The sequence below is a fragment of the Corvus brachyrhynchos genome, unplaced genomic scaffold (genome assembly GCF_000691975.1).
Source record: "Corvus brachyrhynchos isolate BGI_N302 unplaced genomic scaffold, ASM69197v1 scaffold8, whole genome shotgun sequence".
NCBI lineage: Eukaryota > Metazoa > Chordata > Aves > Passeriformes > Corvidae > Corvus > Corvus brachyrhynchos.
Genome location: NW_008240031.1, coordinates 1,338,031 through 1,359,437, shown reverse-complemented (window position 1 = coordinate 1,359,437; position 21,407 = coordinate 1,338,031). Strand labels below are relative to the sequence as shown.

The 21,407-nt window shown below is 41.4% G+C and overlaps 1 protein-coding gene across 2 annotated transcripts in view; it reads right to left on the bottom strand.

Moving 5' to 3' along the window:
• Positions 1 to 21,407, bottom strand: part of CMYA5 (cardiomyopathy associated 5) — a 47,128-nt gene that overhangs the window by 8,135 nt on the left and 17,586 nt on the right. The window contains exons 3-10 of one of the 2 annotated variants that reach the window (XM_017743678.1): positions 20,385 to 21,407; positions 17,628 to 17,723; positions 16,736 to 16,969; positions 14,909 to 14,931; positions 12,476 to 12,597; positions 8,167 to 8,316; positions 7,036 to 7,182; positions 3,614 to 3,674 (exon numbers count right to left, since the gene is read on the bottom strand). In XM_017743678.1, coding sequence (XP_017599167.1) covers positions 3,614 to 3,674; positions 7,036 to 7,182; positions 8,167 to 8,316; positions 12,476 to 12,597; positions 14,909 to 14,931; positions 16,736 to 16,969; positions 17,628 to 17,723; positions 20,385 to 21,407 — 1,856 coding nt within the window. Of the gene's footprint in view, positions 1 to 3,613; positions 3,675 to 7,035; positions 7,183 to 8,166; positions 8,317 to 12,475; positions 12,598 to 14,908; positions 14,932 to 16,735; positions 16,970 to 17,627; positions 17,724 to 20,384 lie in introns of those variants that run through there. The other variant, XR_001865103.1, reaches the window with a different exon arrangement.

Sequence of the window (21,407 nt, the reverse complement as noted above, 5' to 3'; positions counted from 1 at the left end):
CCTGGTGCCCCCCCAGCCCTCCTCCTGTGCCAGCTCCTCTCCTGTGCCATCTCCTCTCCTCTCCTCTCCTCTCCTCTCCTCTCCTCTCCTCTCCTCCATTCCAGCTCAGGCTGATTTTGAGATTAGGTCACCAAAACACCCCCTGCTTGCTGCTATCCATGACGGCAGAGTTAGAGGGAAGGAAGGTTTTTCTGTGTTTCCAACACCTTGTTTCCTGAGCTACCAGGACAATCATGTGGGCAATGCAAGAGGAGGGAGACTTGCTCCTCTTGTCCCAGCATTAGACTTGCTCCATAAGGAGACTGAAAATTTCATTCCTGAGAAGTGTCGGTCTTGCACCGTCAGAGAGGATGACATTCAGTTACATCCACTTTCACAAGCTCACCACATGCTGCACTTATTTCTGCCTCCCTGAGTCTTATGGATTTCTCATGATGTGACACAGGCTTTCCATCTGAACAGCCTACATACCTAATCCCTGGACTACATTTCTCACAGCTTTCCATCTTCCACCCACAACTCGATTGACTTCTCAACACAAAGAGGCTGAGAAAATAGCAGAGCTCTTTAAACTGAAAGAAACATTTCAAAGCATCACTCAGAAAGGTTCTGGAAAAAGATTCAACCTGAGAAGGAGCTTTAGAACCACTGCAGCAGGCCAGGGACTCATTTTTGCTGAAGATTTAAGATGATTTTATAGGAAGTCATGTCCCTCAGGTGGCAAGCTGGCAAGAAGAGAGAATGGAGAAGGGAAAACGTAGATTTGGGTAGAGTTTTTTTGGTTGGTTGGTTGGTTATTTTATGTTTTCGTTGGTTGGGATTTTGTGGCTGGTTTGTTTTGGTTTTTGACAGGATTGGAAAGGAACCTTTAGTGAGGTTTCACTTCCAGATGTGCTTCATATTCTCCCCCTGGGGAGCTGGGACTGCTCCAAGGATGTTCTTGGAGTTATTCAAAAGTTACTCCTGGGCAACTGGCTCTAAGGGGTCCTGCTTGATCAGGAGTGTTAGGTGATCTCCACAGGTCCCCTCCAACATCAACCATCCTGTGATTCTGTGGCATGCTGAAGTTTACAGGCAGCTGGCTTAGACCACATGTCTCTAGCTGTTCAGTGAGGGCCTTTCTCCCTGTTTGCTCCCTTGGCAGTGTCCTTTACCTTGAGTGAGCTTCCAGAATGACATCTGCTAAAGCAGCCTTATGGGATGGGGCCACACTGCCTTCTCCAGTACTTTTCTTGAATGTTCTTCCCTGACCTCCGCTTTCACACTGTGCCCTCTGCAGCAACTGAATGAACCTTCTAGGGTTGCTGAGAAATGTGTTTGAACTCCCACCTAAGGACTGGGAAATTGCTTAGCTACAGGGCTGCTGCAAGCACAAAAGGCACAGGCTGTCTGTGAAAGGGCTCCACATTTAGCTGATCCCCAAGATGAATGCTGCTCAGGAAACCTGCAAAGGCCAAACTCCAAGCTTTCAAGGGAAAAAAACCAGAAGAATCTACAAGATTTGAGACCAAAATTCTGAGTGTGCATAGAGTCAGAGTTTTATTCCACCTGATATAGGTACTTGGCTTCTAGTCAAGTTGATTTCTAATTCTAAATTGCACCTTGGAGGCCTTGGATACAAGTTCTCCATCTACCAGGGGGTTCTTTTACCCACAGATTTATGTAGAAACTTAAACAGAAATATTTAAAAAAATTTATACAGCCTTGTAACAACTTGTGACACTACAGAAGATTTCCAGGTTATTCTGAGGGGGTTGATTTAGGAAAAAGAAAGAGGGAAATTGTTTTCAGGGAAAGTAAGTGGCAAAACATTGTCTTTGACGCACAAAAAGAGGTCAGAGCCCTTCTACAAATAGAGAATTTTAAACTATAGCAATTCTGAGAAAATTCATTATTTTGTCCTTTGGGAAGTTTTTACACTTGTCTCAGTAAAAGGCCAGCTTCTGCTGACAGGAAGGCCAAAAAGCCAAATGTGACTCAGTATAATTATAAACATGTTACATTTTACACAAGGTCACTTGAGAAAGCAAATGGGTCTGTTCTGGAAGCTTTTTTGCCACATTTATCACCACACAAGAAAACACTTGGTGTTACCGACACCTTGCTCATGGATTACAGAAATCAGCACAGTGTCTGGTTTAGTTTTGAGAAAAAAAGTCAATTTCAGATAACAGCACAGAAACTTGAGGGCAAACAACCAGCATATGTTTTGGGAGCAGCTCCATTATCTTTGACCAACAGCAACTTTGGCAGGTTGACAGGGACCTGGTGGCCTCAAGAAATATGTACAAAACAGAGCAGGTCCCTCTGAGAGGCAGGAGAACTGGGCAAGACCTCTCCTTGACTGCAGTAATGCAGCACACTGGTACTGCATGATAAAAAGTCTCCCACCCACACAGAAATTTTTAATTTCGGTTTTCAGCCTACTTTTGTAAGGAGCAAGGCATGCAGAGTTTCACAGTTGTACTTCTCTCCTACAAAGCTATGAACGCTTTAGTCCACTTAACTAATTATGACTGCAGGGCATGGAGCCCTTCCCTCCTCTTCATGGAGCTCGTCCCTTTCTGCCCAGTCTCCCTGACGCCCATGTTAACTAGCCCATAGGTGAAGACCTTAATCAGGCTTCTCAGGAGGTGAAAAAGACAACCGCAGCTGGGCTGAGGCTCTTTCACAGATTCCTGTATGGCAAGTCACCCCTCTCCACCTCCCAAAACTTCTCAGACCTTTGCAACTATATTTTGCTGGAATATTGTTGTCACCGTTTTTAAACAGCAAACAAACAAAAACTCCCAAGCCCCAAGGACATATATACCACCATGTAATTCCCTGCCTACAGCCGAGGGCTGGAACTAAATGATCTTTAAGGTCTCTTCTAACCGAGCTATTCTAAGATTCTATGATTCTGCAATAGTTTTCTCTGCATTTCCGCACAGTGCATAGTTCCACGGCTCAGTGGTGCCGACATCCCTCCCCATCCTCTCCTCTATGCAGCACAGGCTTAGCATAGGGGAAACCAGAACGGGTCTGGCATAAACAGCCACTACCCCTAGTTTCAAAGCTACTCTTGGAGCCCTGTGGCATGCCTGCACAGCCAGGCAGCACTGAGCTCAGTTGTGCGTTGGGAGGCATCCGCACACACGTCCAGACAGCACAGATGGGTCACCAGTATTACTGGGACACCCGTGTCGCCCTTCCTGTGCCCAGAGCTGACTTCTGTCTTGCTCTCCAAAAAGCAAACTGGGCCATGCTCCTCCACCACTCGCCTTCCCATGGAGCTGCCCTGCTCTGCCTTGTCCCGGGGCTGCAATTGCTTCCCCGGCCAGCACAGCCTCGCAACTTCTGGTTGACTGCAGACAGCACCACATCTCCAGGGTTTTGGCCCCAAATCAAAGGGATTGTCCGGTTAAGCAGAATAAAAAGGAAGTATTTTTATGTCTCACCCTAATCTCACAGATTAGTGCCTGCCCCTTAAATGCCTCAGCACACAAAAGCAGATTTCTTCCTTGCATGGCTGCAGGCAGAATAATCTCTTACGTAATGACCCGCGGTCGGGGGGATGGTCATTAGCATCTGCCTAATCTGACCAAGGGGCTTTAGTGGCTGCGGCACTGACCTGAGTCCTTCTTCTTCCGGCGAGTGCTGCCGGCAGTCCTTGATGGTGGGCACAGCGGGTGCTGGGGACACAAGGACACGTTAGCTGTACTGCGAGGAGGGTGCCCGGAGGGGGATCTTTGCAGGGAAAGGAACAGTCACCTCCTTGAAAACCCACGCCATAGTTTTTTTCCCCATCCAGCAGTGATCTTTTGCTTGTTTGTATTCAAATGGCAGAGGGGTACATTACAGGGAAAACAAAACAAAACAAAAAAAACATGCTGGGAAAGTCATTGTGAATAGCTGTGCATTTGTCAAATCCTTATAATGGTAGATTTTTATGCCTTTCCTCAAGCAATGTTTCCGCATTTCTGCCAATCTGCAAGGAGCAGAGCACGGAGGCACTGCCTACAGCTCTCCCTGCACCACCTCAGTCCTGTCCTCAGCAGTCCCTGCATGAGCTGCATCAGAAGCAAATGTGCTGCTGCAAAAATGACAGGGAGATGCTGACTTTCTGTTTAATTATGTCCTGGTTATTTTTGCAATGCTAAAATTTGGTCCCATAATTTCTCCTTTGTAGAGATTCTGTTTATGAGCTACAGGCCCAACTGCAAGACAGAAAACTGAATGTAAAATAATGCACTAGCTGCAATTAATCAAAAGCTATTGTGTGAAACTGCACATTCAACACTGTAGACTGAAAATGGATCAGTTGTATTCTCCTGCTTTTTCCCATTCTGGGAAATAGCTACAGAAAACACCTTATGACCTGTTGTGAAACTCACATACACAGTCCTAATACCAATTATAGAAGAAAGTTTATTAATTTAAAAAAAAAAAAAAAGGTCATAAAAATTAATTTTACTTTTGGAGTTCCAAATAGGAGACCTAAAACAAAAGTAGGGATTAGATGATTTTATGATAAGGTAATCTAATAGAACTGCAGAAAACATTCCAGATGCATTCTGGTTTTTAAGAAGAATTTTTTGCTGTTACTAGAAAAGGAAAGAAAAACACCCCCATGTATTTAACAGTTTCCTGGTTTAGTGAAAATCAGGAGGTTAGCAGTTCAGGTTAAGATTTACTTTATGTTTTACTACAGGAGCAGCTAATATACGTATTCAGCAGAACAGTGAATTTGTGGATAGAGCATCATCTGGTAATACCTCCTTGTAGCTTCCTTAGCAATAGTTCCTTAATTCTTTTCTGAAAAATGTGATTATTGTTTCTAAATGCATCCTTCCTAAAGAATGAAAAATTAAGAGCTGAATCCCCTAACACTTGCATTCAGCAGCTCACACACATACCTACATCTATGTATGTCACAGGACATGAAGCTTTTTTTACTGTAATTTGAAAGTATCTGTCTAAAGAGTAGCTGGAGTGAGCATACCAGAAAACGCTTCTGAGATTTTTAAAATTAATTGCAGCTAGAATACAAAATCTAATTTCATTGTAATATTCTGGAACTCATAGAAGTGATTGTGGAAGAGGCAAAGAGCCAACAGGGTGAGAATCATGCAGGTTTTGAGCAACAGCAGAAGGTGCATTCACTTCTGTGTCTTTAGGATTCCAAGGAGAGATCACCAGGAGATCAGTTGCGGGGGAGGGGTCAGGGGGGTGCAGGGATACTTCCTGCCTTCAGCATCATTCCCTCACAGAAAATACTGTTTGGAAACAGAATGTTCCTCAGCAGAGGGAAGGACACGCTGTGAGTCTGGGAGGTGGAGGAGCACGCATCAGGGGGTTCTGGGGAGATGCCAAAGCAGCATCTACCTGCATTCCCCACAACTCTCCAGGCTACAGTGACACCTCCATGAGTGCAGTGCCACCAGAGAAATTTTATGGGGGTTCTCATCAGCTGGAAGAGTCACAGCTTTGTTCAGCTATTAATGTGTATGTTCCTGTAATTGCATATAAGAGCAAATTATTTTCTTGGATGTGCCAATTCTTAACCTGAATTACTAAAAGTAAATTCTATGTTCTTGCTTCTGAGTTCATTCAGCTGCTTTAAGAGTTGAAATATTTTATCTTTATATCAAAGCAGCTGGACTCTCACTGAAGAACTGGTGCTCTTTTCCCTGCCTTTGCTGTTGAAGAAATGCAGCAATTTTGCATCAGTCAGTGCTCAGCAGTGTCCCCAGAAATCCATCTGGGGCTCATGCACTCCAGAGGGAGTTCAACTGAGCTTTGAGGGAAGGTGTTTAATAAGCCCATATTTAACCTAGTTTATTTGTTTTCTTAAAGAATCAGGCTGAAGGAAGCCATTAAAGAGTCATGTAAATTAACTTTTCATTGAAGGTTTCAGTTTTTAGGAAAAAATATGGTGAGCGTGACACCAAAAGACAGAGATTTCTTAAAAAATAATGGTCTCAGAAAGGTGAAACCCTCTTTTTAAATTATGATATATTAGCTACTAATAACTTATCTTTATTTGTGCATTTGGCAGAAAGTGTGCACCATGTTCACAATTGCATTGCTGAGGCCAAAAATTTGAATTTCCACTTCAAGCTCTCTGGAAAATAACCTTTGTTAAAATATGAATCGCATATTAAGTATCAGGGAGAATTATCAACAGATTTGCAGTCTAGTAGATTAAGCAAAAGGCTTGAAGCTATGGCTGCTGCCAAGTGATTTCAACAAGAAACTCAAGTGTGGTACAGAATTTTTTACTATGAATTGTTAAATATCCTTGCCGGTATTTGTGACTGCAGGAGTGGAATAATTGTTTTTATCCTGTAGCACTGAAAAAATTGTCTGGCAGGAAGGCCTCAAACACAAGGATGCTTCTCCTTGCTTTTAATTCAAGAAGCAATAGTTTTGTCAATACAAATTATCAAAGCAATTAATGCTCAGAAAAATTTATCAGTCAAGGGAAGCTCATAAGCAATACTCATCTAGTTACACATCTCAATTTATACTACTTAAACAACAGCAGAGCCTCTCAGCCACACCTGAGATTTGTGTCCCACTGAGCAAGACACAGCATGTAAACTCAGTAAAGCAGTCCTTCCCTTCAAAAATTAATAGCTTAAATCAATGCAACATAGATGTATCAGGTGGATGGAAGAGAAGCAAAACATGCAGTCATCTCCTCCACAGTGGGCAGGAGAGGGAGCAGCAGCAGGGAGCAGCCAGGTGGTTTTGCCAGAGCTTCCCTGGAGCACTGCAACACACTCAGAAGATAAATACACAATGTGCTGCCCTGATGCCGCAGTCATGTGGCCCAACACTGGAAATATATTCAAATCTGAATGCCTTCAAGTCTCCTCTCAGAAGCAATTATGGCACTATCTCTTGGCAAATAAAGAAATGACCATGAACTGCCTGCTATCTGCCAGATGGGGTAAATGAAGCAGTTCCTTCTGTGTCAGTAACACTGTGGACTAAATTGGTCTAAGGACCTGAAACTTGTAATAATCAAGTGACAAAGTATGTACTTACCTGTTTTAAAAATGGCTTTTTCACTGGGTAAACTGCAGCCTGTGCCATTGACAGCCATGACCCACACACTGTAGCAGCGATCTGGCTCCAGGTCCTCCAGAATGCAGTGGCTCTCTTTCACTGTCACTCTGTACTCTTCCACTAAGACTAGGAGAACACACAGGTGCACAGGACATCACACTCAGGGTTGCACTGGTAGGGCTTAGAACTGAGCCTCTCAAATAACATATTAAAACCGGTCAATTTAAAAAATCCAGAAATTATCACTAGCTGAGATCTCCATATTTCGTTCTGACTCGTTTTTGACAGAAAGGTTTTGATGTGCCCTTGAGTTGAGTGTACGCAAATGCCATTCATGGCAAGGGGAGATTACTGCCCTCAGTCCTACTGGACTGCAGGTTTGGGAGATGCAACTAGCAGTTACCAACCCTGGTGTCACCACTATGTATCAATAATTTCTCATAATGAACTATATAGCACTTATCTATCAATGACATATTACAAAAAGCCCTTAATATCCTTTAGCCTGCACATATATGCACACACGGATTTGTGCAGAGCCTGGTCACTAAAAGTGACTTTATGTTCTATTTCGAGCTTTTTAATGAATGAGCACTTCAATTCCCTTTACTAAATTTCAATTTTTAACATTTGAAATATTTTGAAAAAAATCTTTGTCTACATGTGGAAATACTGACTACTTTTTCCCAATGCTTTTTCAATGAGGACATATTTCTGAAGCACATGCAGGGTCCCAAAAACCCAATGAAACCTGTCCCCTTGGGAACTCTTGTCTGCAGTCTCCATGAGTACCAATGGGGCAGCATGGACACATCCTCTCTGATGGTCAGACCTCTTCATGAAAAGGCACTTCAACAGCTGAAAACAACTGCCCTTGACTTTACAGTGATATTATCTTGCATTTGGGGGGACAAAGGGGAGGAGAAGAAACAGCATCTTCCTCATGATCTCCTCCACCACTGTCCATCTTTTGTTCTATACATGATGTCTTCACAGCCATTCTTCTTTCCTTGTCCTGGGCACACCCCTGCAGCTCATCCTCCCCCCTCTGCTTACCCCAGGCCAGGGCAGAAAGGACTCCTGCAATTGCAAAGGCAAGACCTTACACACCTCCTGCATCTTTGCTGGCTTGCAGCTCCTCCATACAGTAGACCTGGAAGCAGTCAATGGTATCCCCGTCGTTCACAGCCCAGTAGACAGCGATGGACGTGCTGGTGGCTGAGTTCGGCTCCTGAGGTACAACAGTCGGTGTCTGTGGGACTGAGAGGAAAGTCACCCACTGTTATACACAGTTCTGTGTTTTCAGCCAAATTACCTACAAATTCATGAGTCAACCCAATTGCTTATTTTCACTCAGGTTGCTTATTTCCACAGAGCAAGTACAGCAGGACAAACAGAATACTGGTTCAGTTTTAGAGCAACAGGTCCTCATAAACCAGGAACAGAAGAAAGTATCTGCTCAGCATTGGAAGACCCTATTTCCCTCACAGTCTGAACAAAGTAAGACGCAGTGCTAGTACTAAGTCCACCCAAATCCGGCGCAGAGCGTGTGCCTACACCTTCCACCAGAGAGAGATCTGTGTACTGATCCTGGAAATGTGGGCAGGGGAAAGGACCTGCCACACCAGGAAGGGATTCATGCAGTGTGTCAGTGCTGCTGATGCTGACAGCAGCAGGGATGTCCTTCAGGCAGAGAAGGCTCAAAATGCACTGGAAAGCAGGAGGGTACCTGCAGCCCCGGGTCCATCCGTACCCTGGGGTGGACTATTACTGCACACACACAGCTTGGCACTCCTTCCTGCCACGGTCACTTCCCCACAGAGCCAGGGGACTGAGAATCCTTAGTGTGCAGGTGAACCTGAATTCTGCCAAAGCACCCGAACCCCATGGGGCTTCCAGGATCATTCCTCACAAAGTGCTTCAAAGATTTCAAAGGCTCTCCAGATTTCACAGCTTTTCCCTCCTTCCTGCCACGGTCACTTCCCCACAGAGCCAGGGGACTGAGAATCCTTAGTGTGCAGGTGAACCTGAATTCTGCCAAAGCACCCGAACCCCATGGGGCTTCCAGGATCATTCCTCACAAAGTGCTTCAAAGATTTCAAAGGCTCTCCAGATTTCACACTAACTTTGTCTCTTGATCGACACAGATCCAACCCCAGATGAGATATTGTTTCCCTCTGTGATTATGTCATAAAAGAGAGGGATGAGAAAGAAAGAAGCAAAAAGCCCCAAAAGATGATAATTGTTAAAGTGATTGCAGGGAACGAAAATACATGGCTCTATTTCTTCACCCAGTAAATTTCCATATTTCATGAATTCTCTTAGAATCTCAGCAGAAAGCTTTTGCTTTCTTTCAGTTATCTCCACAGTAATGATGATGATCCCCTGTGGCATGAACAAGGCAAATGCAGATGCTGGCTGTTTCCTTATGATTTATACAGAGAGCTACCAGTACAGTAGCATTACATCTGCTTCCCATTGAAAAAAATTATCCTTCTTATTGCTAAAAACAATCCTCATTTTGTCTTTTGACTGCTTCTAGAGTTGGCAATTAAAAAATTTATCGTCTTTAGGAAAATACTTCCTTTCAGTGGACGTTGTGGGTAAACCATTTTTTTTCCCCATGAAGTTGCCTAGAAACCACTATTTTTGATCACAGAAACCCCACAGTTGCAAGATTTATTATTATGCCAAATCTGAACAGAAGCTAGTTTATTGAATGAAACTTCTGAAAAAAAATCGTAGATCGAAATTCAGTTCAGCAACGTTGAGAAACATTTGATTTCTAATTTCCTTTTGCTTAATATGAAACAATTTGAAAAGAAGCAATTTCGAAACAAGAAGCTGAACTGTTCAGAAACAGAATCTTTGTGCATTGTACTTTTTTAAGTGGTCCCTTTTAAAGTGAATTTTAATCAAAAAATGAGGTATTTGCAATATGAGTTTGACTAAATTATATTTTTCAACAGAAAAGTGGGATGTTCTCATCAATTCAGTTTTCATTGAAGTGCTGTGGTGTAAGGAAGTTTTCCATTGTGCTACGTAATCTCCACAGCCCCGGGAGAAAAATAATAATCCATATGTTTTCCGATGTAATGAGAAACAATATTTCCTTGGTTATGTGTAGTTGAAGAAGGAGAGCAGATACATTCCTCTGTGACTCTACGGGAAACTTTTTTGCAATCAGCAAAGGTCCTTGCCTTCCAGTATAAAAGGCCAGGACTTGCAGTGGGCTTTGGAAAGAATGATTTTCAAATTTTTAAATTATTCCCACTCTTCTATTCCCAGGCAGAACCTGGGTTCCATTATGCTCAATGGTATGCTGCAAGGGTTTTTTATGCTAATGCATTTCTGAATGGAAATGGATTACATGAAAGAAGGAAGAATTTGAGGGAAAAGGGCATTTCATTAGTGGATATGGAAAATTGGGAAATGGAGGGCATTTTAAAGGAAACATGTTTCTGAAGTGGTGAAAATAATGTTTTATGAAATTGTTCAGTAAAACACCGTATTTTCTGAAGGAAAATACATGGATTGAAGAAACCTGGCATGTTCATAGGCATTCCGTCATATGGCTTAATTCAAATAAAATTCTGAGTGTCTTAAAATGGTCGTCAGTATGTGAAAAATTAATGTATTCAAGCCATTCAATTCCTAATCAAGTTTCATGTATGCATGTAACTATTTTCCTTCAGGGAGGGTGTAACCTTGAAAAAACAAACTATCAAATAAATAAGAAAAAACTCATTGAATTTTTTTTGTCTACTGCTTGCCAAAGTAAAAATCACAATAGCAGTTTAAATACTTTGCAGTAAAGGTGAAGACAGGTATGCCTAGGTATGTTAGAGATTAAGTAAGTATAAAGAATAAGGACCTTTGAAGATCTCTTACTAGTGGACAGTTACTCATCTGCAGTTTGTCAAAGCAAACTGGTCTGGAGCCAGCAAACACAGTAGCTAATGCAAACTAACTCAGAAAGCAGGCTTCAGCAGTTTAGGGAAATATATGTTGGAGTGGCTTGTGGGAAAAAGAAATACATGGATCTCTCCACCTGTATGACCTTGCCAGTAGGCAGTAGCCTAGGAGGAATGAACGGTTGCACCCACGGGACTGCAAGAGGAAGTTTGGGAACTAAGCCAAGACACATAGCACATTTACACCAGCAAGTTAACTGACAGAGTGAGTTACAAAAGTGGTTGTTTTATCTGACTTCCTAAAAAAATGACACTGCGATAATGCTGCATGCACAAATGCCTGTCCAACTTCACCTGAGAAGCTTACAAGTGCCACAGGCAAATTCATATACATCTGACAAGGACATTAACATCTCAGATATATTTGAGTTCCTCCAGGTCTAATAAAAGTAGTGGTGTGAAGGAGAGAGACAATCTCCTTATACTGACACTGCTAAGTGCACTCAGCCCTTATTAGATACACCAGAGAGTCAGCACAAGGTGGGCACTTCTCTATGGTACCATTAGTCACTTGAAAATCCAGCCAGTGAACAAAGCACCTTAGGGAATCTAATGCTCCAGTTTCAGTGCTCAGGGACCAAACACATGAGAAAGGGGCTTCACTTCAAAAGCCAGGGAGTGACTATGCTGGCAGTGGTGCATGTGATGATGAATGGGGGGCCACAAAGCCTGACAATGAGATGTGACATCCCTAAACCAATGTTCTCTTGAAAAAGAAACCCCGGAGTGAGGTCCCATTATGAAGAAAATGAACCACAAAATGGTGCTGACAAGATCTTCGTTGACAGCTGTCCAGATCTCGATAATACACCTATATACACAGGCAGAGCAGAAAGCTCGGTCAGGCTCTTTAAAGGACATGAAATATCAGACAGAGATAAGTAAACCCCTTTATCATGTGCAATTTTCATTACCAGCCTCCCAAGCAGAGGCTGTTTCCAGCTATAGTTAACCACTTTCCCTTCACATCCCTTGGGAGTTTCAGGTGCCTCCATTCATTTGTGACAAGTCCAGGGACCTCAACTATCAACCAGCCCGCTGCTCTCATTCCAACACCAGGCATTCTGGGGCTGCCATCCTCAGAGGAAGAGAGCTCAGGAGACCCATTGATTGCTTCTTCTATCTCTGCATGCAAGTAAAAGCAACTTTTTTAGCCCCAGGAGATTTACAGATAGAGACCTTCAGCTTGTCTGAGGTACAGATGTCTGAAATGATGCAAGAATCCCCCAATTTAGCATTCCTCCCTCTGTTGCTCATCTTACTGTACCTACTATAAGCCAAACACTTGTGCACAATTAAACTTCATTTTACATTCAACTCTGATTGCTAATTACATGGTTTGGAAATCTACACTTCTCAAATAGATTCTATTTTTAGCTTCCTAAAATTTCCAAAGCATTGCCAAAATGTCAGGTTTTGTGAAGACGATATCCAGAGTTTCTTACCAGCCACGTGTTGTAAGGAGTGTTGGTTGCTTTGTCCTGGGCTGTCCGCATAGTGCTCGAACAGAGAAAAAGCACTGGGCACCTTCTCTAAAGAGAGAGTGGTATCCATCGCAGAAAGTAACCTAATTGAAAGAAAACACATATCTGTCTGTCGTGGCCAGTGAACATACACTACAAGGGACAGAGAGTGCTCAGTAAGAAAAGTCCCTAGTGCCACAGGAACCAGTTTATGTTAAGGTGACCAGAAAGGCTTCCCCCAGGATGCGTTGTTCTGCTAGGTTAATCTATCCCAGTTTGGATTCCCCGGTTGGCTGTCAGCCTCTACCCCTCGTCACTCCCTCAGAGCTTTCCCATTGGTCCCTATTCCCTGGTCCCGCCTTTCCCCACGCGCAGGTAAAACCGTGAGCTTCGGGATCACGTTTGTATTTCTGGTCTCTTTGCTACCGACTGTAGCACTGACCCCACCCGTGCTTCTGTGGGGGCACGCGGGACCCCACGGAGCCGGGCAGGGACGGTATTATCTGTCCATATAAATTCTTTGTGGAGGACTGTTGCATAGTTTTCCAAAGGCCAGAAGCAAAGACCACGTGACTTGCACTTCTCTAAATATTTCCTGTGAACTTGAGGACAGCATGTAAGGAGAAGCTGTTTCCCTGATTTTGAACATTTAGACTGCAGTTTCGAGTCAGGAGCACAGTGAGAGTGCACACAACCCACGAGAATGTGAAGGTGTGGAAGTTCACAGCAAGACTCTCAAGAGCATGGGCTTGGGGCTTGCTAATGCAGTGCCTTTAAAGGTTACAAACTTAGAGCTAACTACAGCAGCTGACTCCGGAGATGTAACGTAAAGCAGCTGCTTGTGGCAAGCCAAAAAACATGAGAAAAATAGATTCCATTTAATTAGCCCATACTTGCTGGGTTCATTATATGAAAAAAACCCAAAACATTTTTAACTCTGGGACAGAAGCAGCCTCAAGAAAATGGAAGAAATTTTTTTTTCAAGGCGTCTGAATTTTATCATTTTCCCCTTCATTTTTTTCAGTCACTGAAGTAGTTAATTATGCATAATATTAGCAAAGCACAGCAAATATAAAATACACTTTCTTTAGAAAAACATGCATTGTTAAATAGACTTGTTCTTAATCTATTTTAGGTTAACAGGTATTATCAAACTAAAGTTATAACCAAGACCATGCACCAAACAGAATAAACTTTGTTGTGTAAGTAAAGAAGATCAAGTGGACAGAAAGCATTGGAAAATCGTTTCGTCTCATTTTACCTGCTCTAATCATATGCAGTAAACTAAGTGCAGATACATGGCCAGACAGTTTGACTTGCAACAGGTGAGTCCAGATTTATAGTTCTTATTTTGGAGATTAATAGAAACCTTGAAGGGGTGTTTGTCACATTCTCTTCAGATCTCTCCCCTGGGGTTGTAATTTGGCTGCAAACTGAAACCCTGGTGTTACTGTTATGCCCCAGTCCATGTCAGCATGCATATCCCTGTGATGGCTGAGGCAGCACTGACAAGGGTATGTTGGATTTGCACTGCGCAGTGCCCAAGCCCTCTGGGGAAAGTCAGGGGTGGTGGGGTGGGTAGTGCAGTTTGGGGGGCTTGCACGGGAGAAGCCTGGAGCCAACCGCTCTGAATGTTTCTCTTTTACCCTAGAAAATTTATTTGGGGAATATGGGCTTATGATTGAACACTTCCCTCATAAAGGATGGGACTCACCAAAGTAACTCCCTTGAGAAAATCCCACATGGCAGAAAGCTGTTTGTGATTGTATGCATTTACCGTTGTGTTCAGGCAGACCATGATGCAGCCATGATGAGGCACCAGCCCTCCAACACACCCTGAATTAGGCAGTACCAGTGGAGAGCCACAGGAAAACATCAGCTCATAGTCTTCTAGTCAGGTTTGGAAATCTACTTAATCTCATTCTTCTGGAGTTGTGTTCAAGAAGCATAGTCCAACTTAGTCCAACTACCTGTATTGCTTTGTGTTACAACCTTTCAGAGACCAAGTGATACAGAACCAGACTAGTGAAAAAAGAAACATATCAGTGATATATCTGATCAGTCTAAAAGGTGGACACATGGTCAAAATGGTTATTGTATATGTATGTATAATGATAACTACAAGGAGCGTCTGTTTAAAAATGTCTGTGCAGAGGTTTAAAATTGAGCTGATGTTTTAACATGCTATTTGTTTAATTAATGCATTACAGAACATGTGCAAAACACTTCAAAACCAGTCAGTTACAGCAAGTAACAAGTATAAAGCCACTTTTCTAAATTTCATTATTTGCAAGGTTTATAAAGGTAGCTCTGATTACTAGCAGTGTGTTTTCAAAGCTTGCAAATACTGAATGAAGCATCTAGCATGCTAGGCCTAATGCTCACTACAGTACACTTAACCCATACTTCATGTACCTTTTATTCAATTCTTTAGATGACTAGGAAGAGAAGGAAAAAAAAATGTTAATGGTTTTCAAAAACCCCCAAAGTGCTGAAAAGCCAATCATGCTCATCTAACAGTCTTTCTACTCTCCACAGACATAAAACACACAGCTTTATTGACTTGAGGCTGTGTGGAATGCTGTGCATTCACACCAGCAGAGAATTTGTTTCCTTAGGAATATTTAATTTCAAAGCTCTGGCTCAGCAGGGTATTAGAGTATAAATCTTGTTTTAAGTGCCTGAGGGTTCAGTATTCAATATCTAGGTTTAAAGATGGAGCATAGTCAAGTACTTTCTTAAACCACGACTTTTAGAGAAAGAAATCACTTGCATGTTAAGAATAGTTAAATCCAAATTCTGGCTAAAATGTCCTTCATAACTTCTTATTACTAAAAGCTATGTGAGATTTATACTTATAGAGTGAGAGTTTGTCCCATGCCCCAGGAATCTTCAGCTAATGTTTCCTGGCCTGTGAACAAAAAAGTTCCTCTCCTTTATCACTAACAGAAGGGAGCAGGGAATCTAGTAATTTTCATAGCCCTGCAAAAGAATTACAGATTACAAAGTTATCATTTTGCCAAAGCACTGACCCTCACAAAATCAGGAAAATAATCTAGATTTTTCGTCCCTCCCAAAATAGCTAATCTACCACAACATTCCCTTGGTTACAGGATACTACAATGTTGTGTGGCATGGAGCAGGGAAGAAAGCCAAATATTGGTCCATCATTTCTGTAGCTGCAGGGTGTATATGGGCTGGGCACTTGTATTTCAGAAGCTGGTTTATTTTGCATGAGTGATCAGTCTTTAGACAGTAATTTGACGTTTTATTTCTGGCATTCTGGATCATTTCTCTGCAACTTCCAGACCACATGCTAATTCCATAACAGGGGAAGATTATTATCCCAGAAACTCCATCATCCTCTTTGAGACTCCATTACCTCTTTGAGGTAATACACTTGTAGAGAGAAGAAAGTACCATGGCTCACTTAAGGACAAGTCTTGCAGCACAAGAATAGTATTGGAGGACACAGGACCTGCAACACCCTCTGAACAAAGTTTAATACAGACTAATAACTGTATGAGTTAGGCAGGCCCAGTCGTGTAGATTCACTGGAGAAGTTTTTAACATCCAGAAAGAACCATTAGAGACATGCACCTCACATGCAGAGCCTTCAGCCTATCCCACTGTCGTGGTTTTACCCCAGTCAGCAACCAACACAGCCCCTCTCTGTTTTTCAATAGTAAATATTTATCACAGCCTCAGTAATTTGAGTGCATAAATACTGCCCATCTGCTCATTAAAAAATACACCAAAACAACAACAACAGAACCCTCAAACAACAACAACACACACCAAAAAACCCTAAAACCCAGAAACAATTTTACTTTTCAATTACATTTTCTTGTTTCAAAAGTGATTTTCTTGTTGTTTATTATTATACATAATATGTATTTTATTTTTCATACAGTAAAATACCTGAATACGGTAATGTCTCTTACTTCTCAGTGATTAATTCTAGATATATTATCAAACTGTCTTTTCACCTTCTTATAAAATGAACAGAACCATTTTAGTGGTGTAAGTCACATTTTTGTCCTGTGCATCATCTCTACAGTTCTCTCTGAGAATTCCCACATCAAAAGCAAATGATCGAGCAGCTTCAGAGTGGAATAGCTGAGTTAGCAGGATTTAGCTGTCTTAAAAAGAAAAGTAAATAACTCATTGAGACCCTAGATACAGAAGTCCTTTCCTAACTAATATCATAAAAGCTACAGCATGAAAGCTAGTTTTACTTACATTTAGGAAAACAAATCCATCCACTTCATCTGTTTCTTTTACTGTTGTCTCCAAAGTTTCCTTTGCTGAATCAACAGTTTGCTGGAAATTTACCATCTGCTCATACAGGTACTCCATTTTCATCTTCTTCACTTCCTCAAAGTTCTCTGATTTCTCATCATATTGAGCTACCACTTTCTTGAGCATCTCTTCATTCTGCTTTTCCAATAAGTCTGCATTTTTCTTACAGTTTTCCTGCAGAATAAAATGACAACATTAGTGAATATACAGAAATTCTCAATTACCCATACATGAGCCATCCACCAGATTCATTCATTGTCACACTGACAATAAGACAATTTTATTTCTGCAAGCAAACTCCTCTGAGAGAAATATCTCTAGAGAAACAAATCAAAAACAACAACAGCTTTTTTTTTTTTTTTTTTACTGTTAGGGCTTAAAATTAAATTTTAATATTTGAGCACTGAGATAGGAAGTCTGACTACGAAATAGCTAAAAATCTATACTTACAACTGCAGTTAATATAGTTCTCAAGGCTTAAGAACTTGGGCAATCAGAACTTAAAACACTGGCCAGCTAATTTAGATGCTTCACATGGGATTCTAAATAAAGACATAGTGTGAGCTTTTTATAGGCATAAACAAAATTAAGGGAACTTTTTCCTTCAGTGTTTGACAGTTACATGTTCCACTTTGCAGTAATGCGCAAGAAAGCAATCTTTTTCTTCCTCCAAAGTTAACACCTTTCAGTGAATTTCCAGAGAAGTCAGTTTGAGGACTGGAGAAACAGCCCATTTTAGTGGAAGCAATGAAGTTGCTCAACAAGGCAAGCATATCTTGGAAGTAATCTTGTAGAGGGAAAGAAAACTAGTGTGATAAAACACAGGACTTACCTCAACTGAGTTAAATCGCAATTCAATATCACTCACAAACTCTTCAATCTTCATTGACTTTTCTTCCAGTGCTGTTAGCAATTTGCTTAACTGATCCTGAAATTTAAAATGTTTCAGTAACTTAGGCAGGTTGTTTTATAAACTTTTTACACAGAATTTATTTTAGGTGAATATTTTCCTTTTGCCATGAGCCACCATTGGAACAATTGCTAAGTAAGTTCAAGTATCACCCTGGCTACAAAAACAAGCACAGAAATAGCAACTGGAACAGTCACAGAACTCTTTCCAAACCAAAAAAGTGAGCTCAGTTTGATAAGGTGCTGTGTCCATACAAGCTGTTGAACGGTATGAATTCCCATGCAGCTTTGCCAGAAAGTGAAGGTACTCAGAGCCTCATGAGTGTCCTTGAGAGATCACAGGAACAAGCCCATAAAAAGGAAGATAACAAAGGTAGTTGTGAGGGTAATAGATTGTACAGTGTCATGGCTTTTTAAATTACAATTTTAAAGATAGATATCTGTCTCTATATAGATCGGTTATGTGGAAACAAAGGCAGCCCAAGGCACAACAGGCATCCAAGACAACTCAGAACTTTTTCTTAGTCCTTCTTGACCTTTTATGAAAACAAGTTGTTCAACTGCTCTGGAGCAACTCATAATTTATAAAAATGCTTAGTTTTAATTTGATGGCATAAATCTAAAAGGAAGGTTGTTTTCCTTTGTAACAGCTTCTTATTATGGCAGAATTTTACAGCTAGATCTGTAGGAAAAAAGCACATGACTTTACATTAATTACAAATGTCACATTGGACAATACCATTGAAAGCTCACTTTAAAAATACTTAGGGCAAATCATCAAGACTTGGAAACAAATTTCTGTTTGCCAAGATGATCTATAAAACCTGACAGATGCCATCCATAGCTCATTTAATTTACTGTGAAGCTATGTTCTTACATTTTTCAAGCAACAATAATAAAAAATAATTAAAATAATTTTTTAAATCATGCAATAAGCATTTTGCTATCTTAATGTTTTCTCAGTAATTATACAGAAGTAACATGAGACATACAAATGCAGTCTCAAAGTAACCTGAGCCCTGAGTGTTAGAAATCATGTGAAGCCAGGCCTGTGTTGTAGCCAAATTTAATATTCGCTTCATGTCCATGCTCCACAGCCAGAGAATGATATCATGGGATGTTTATTTGCAGCTTAACTTGACTCGCTGTAATGCAGGTACATTTGAGGGGTGGCTGAGGTCTGTGACTTTGCTACTAACTTACTTGTGGCTTGTTATCACTGCTAAGTCAAGCATGAATGGCCATATATAAAAAGCAGCTCTACATCTGCACACCATGGAGATATTTTGCAAGTATTGATATTTGAAACTCTCACATTGACTCCTCCCACTTTTGATTTCTCTCTTCTGCATATGAGGTAACATAAAGATTACATAAATACTACCAATACAAGCTCTTCTGGAATTTCAGTGAAATGACATAAAATCTGTATTTCTTTCAAATGAAAATGTGCCAAGAAAGAGACCTCACCTTTCATTTGTCGCCAAGACTGTCACCTTTCACCTCACATTTACTGCGGTGAGAGTAAATAGCTGGTAACCAAGAAAGGAACACCTGTATGATATGTTCACTTGTACAGGAACAGATCTGATATGGGAGAAGTGAGCTGTCACACTCATGTTGTTTTCACAAGTAGAACTTCACTTTAATGAAAATAGCTTCCATAGAAAAAGCATTTTCACTAGTATTGGTAGCAATGGACTAGCCTACCGAAATGGAGGGCATTTTATCTGTCTTTTAAGAGGGAGCAGCTTAGAGATAGTGGCAAGAAGTAGGACTTCATAAACTCCTACCTGTGCTGACACTACAAAGCTATTAGCACAGATCACAATGATTTGGGTTGGAAGGAGCCTTAAAGACCATGTAGTTCCAATTTCCTTGCCATGGGCAGGGACACATTCCATTAGACCAGGTTGCTCAGAGCCCCATCCAGCCTGGCCTTGAACACTTCCAGTGGTGGGGCATCCACAACTTCTCTGGACAACCTGTTCCACTGTCGCACCACCCTCACAGTGAAGAATTTTTTTCCTTATGTCTAACAAAAACCTGCCCCCTTTCAATTTAAAGACATTCCCCCTTGTCCTGTCAGTACATGCTCTTGTTAAACATCCCTCTCCTGTTTAAGGCCGACTTGCAGATGAAAATGAATGGAACAGAAAACAGGTTGGCACTTACACAAAATTGTGCAGTGTAATTTGTCTAACACCTCCCAGCAACCAACGCATGTAGGTGAGACAGGGAACTCTTTATGGTGATACTGGTCTCCACATATGGAGGCTTCTATACCTTGTCAAGTGAAGTGAGCTGCTGTTACTCAAGTTTTATTTTCATAGAAACAACGTTCTTCCCATTTCTCCCCCTACATATCAAAACCAGAACAAACTTACACAGATAAGAGGACTGAAAGATGAAAAGTCTGGTAACAACTACGTATAAACAAGGCCATTCAAGCTTCTGAATAAATTAAAACACCAGCTTGGCAAGCCTGGGACTCCAGAGAATACGTTAGTAAGATAGTCTCCCTTCAAGATCTCTAACAGGTGTTTAGGAATAGTTTGTATTTTATAGATACTGCAACTTGGCGTCTGGACTGCTCTTTGAAGCCTCTGCCCTTGACAATGCAAGAGGACTGAAAAAATTAGCCTTAGTAGCTCCTTTTCTTACCCGGATTAATTCTTACCTTCATATTGGTTGCAGCATCATCTAGTGTTGTGACTTCATGGTCTTTATGCTCTCCAAAAAGCTTGTCAATAGCAGATATTGGGCATTTGCAGTGGTAACAGTAAGTGTCTGCTTGTGCTTTCTTCAGTTCTCTTTGTGGGCTTTCAACTTGAGGAATGTTCATTGCTGATTTTTCAGGATACATCACCACAAAGCCTGAATCTTCAAGCTCAACAGGTATTCTTTGTTCTGGCTCATTAACAAATTCATAACTATCAGCAGCATGATCAAAGGAGTCCCTGTCTTCAAATAATAGCTCCTCGTGTGTAAATTGAGACGATATTTCATCTTGCAAAAGCTCTTCTTGTGTAATCACATCATAGTCCATTGACTCAGCAAGATCTTCATAAACATCAGGGTGCTGCTCCTCTATTTGCAAGTCTGGATTCTCTGTTTGCTGAATGGTAGGGACACAGGACAGATGTTCCTGAGTATACTGATCATCTGCACTGTCTTCAGTGGGAGCCCTGACATACGGAACGTACTTTTCCATTTGCGGAACTGCTGTTATATCTTGCCGTTCTTCCTGCTTAGTGCCAGCTTCTTGATACATGGCTCCCTGATAATCCACTCGTTGAGTGTATGCTTGTTGACTTGACTGCTCTGGAAACTCTTCAGTTGTTTCTACTGATACATTTTCTTCTTCTCTTTGTTCAGTGGTATCAGTTCTTACACCTGAAAGAACTGTTTTGCTTCCAAAAGGAATGGCATGCATTGGCTTGCAAACTGTTGCTTGAATGTTGCTGTCAACCTGAATTTTGTCTCTCTCCATAACACCTCTTTCTGACAGAACCTCAGGAAAATCACCAAATCCCTGCTCCTGCTTGTTCTCTGAACTCCAAACCAAAATTCCTCCACTAAAGGATTCATCTTCTGGTATCTGATCTTTTTGAGGCCCTATGGCCTTACTTGGAATTTCATCTTTAAGAATGTATTTTTCAAAATACATTCCAGTTCCATCATCTGTGTCTGAATTTCTACT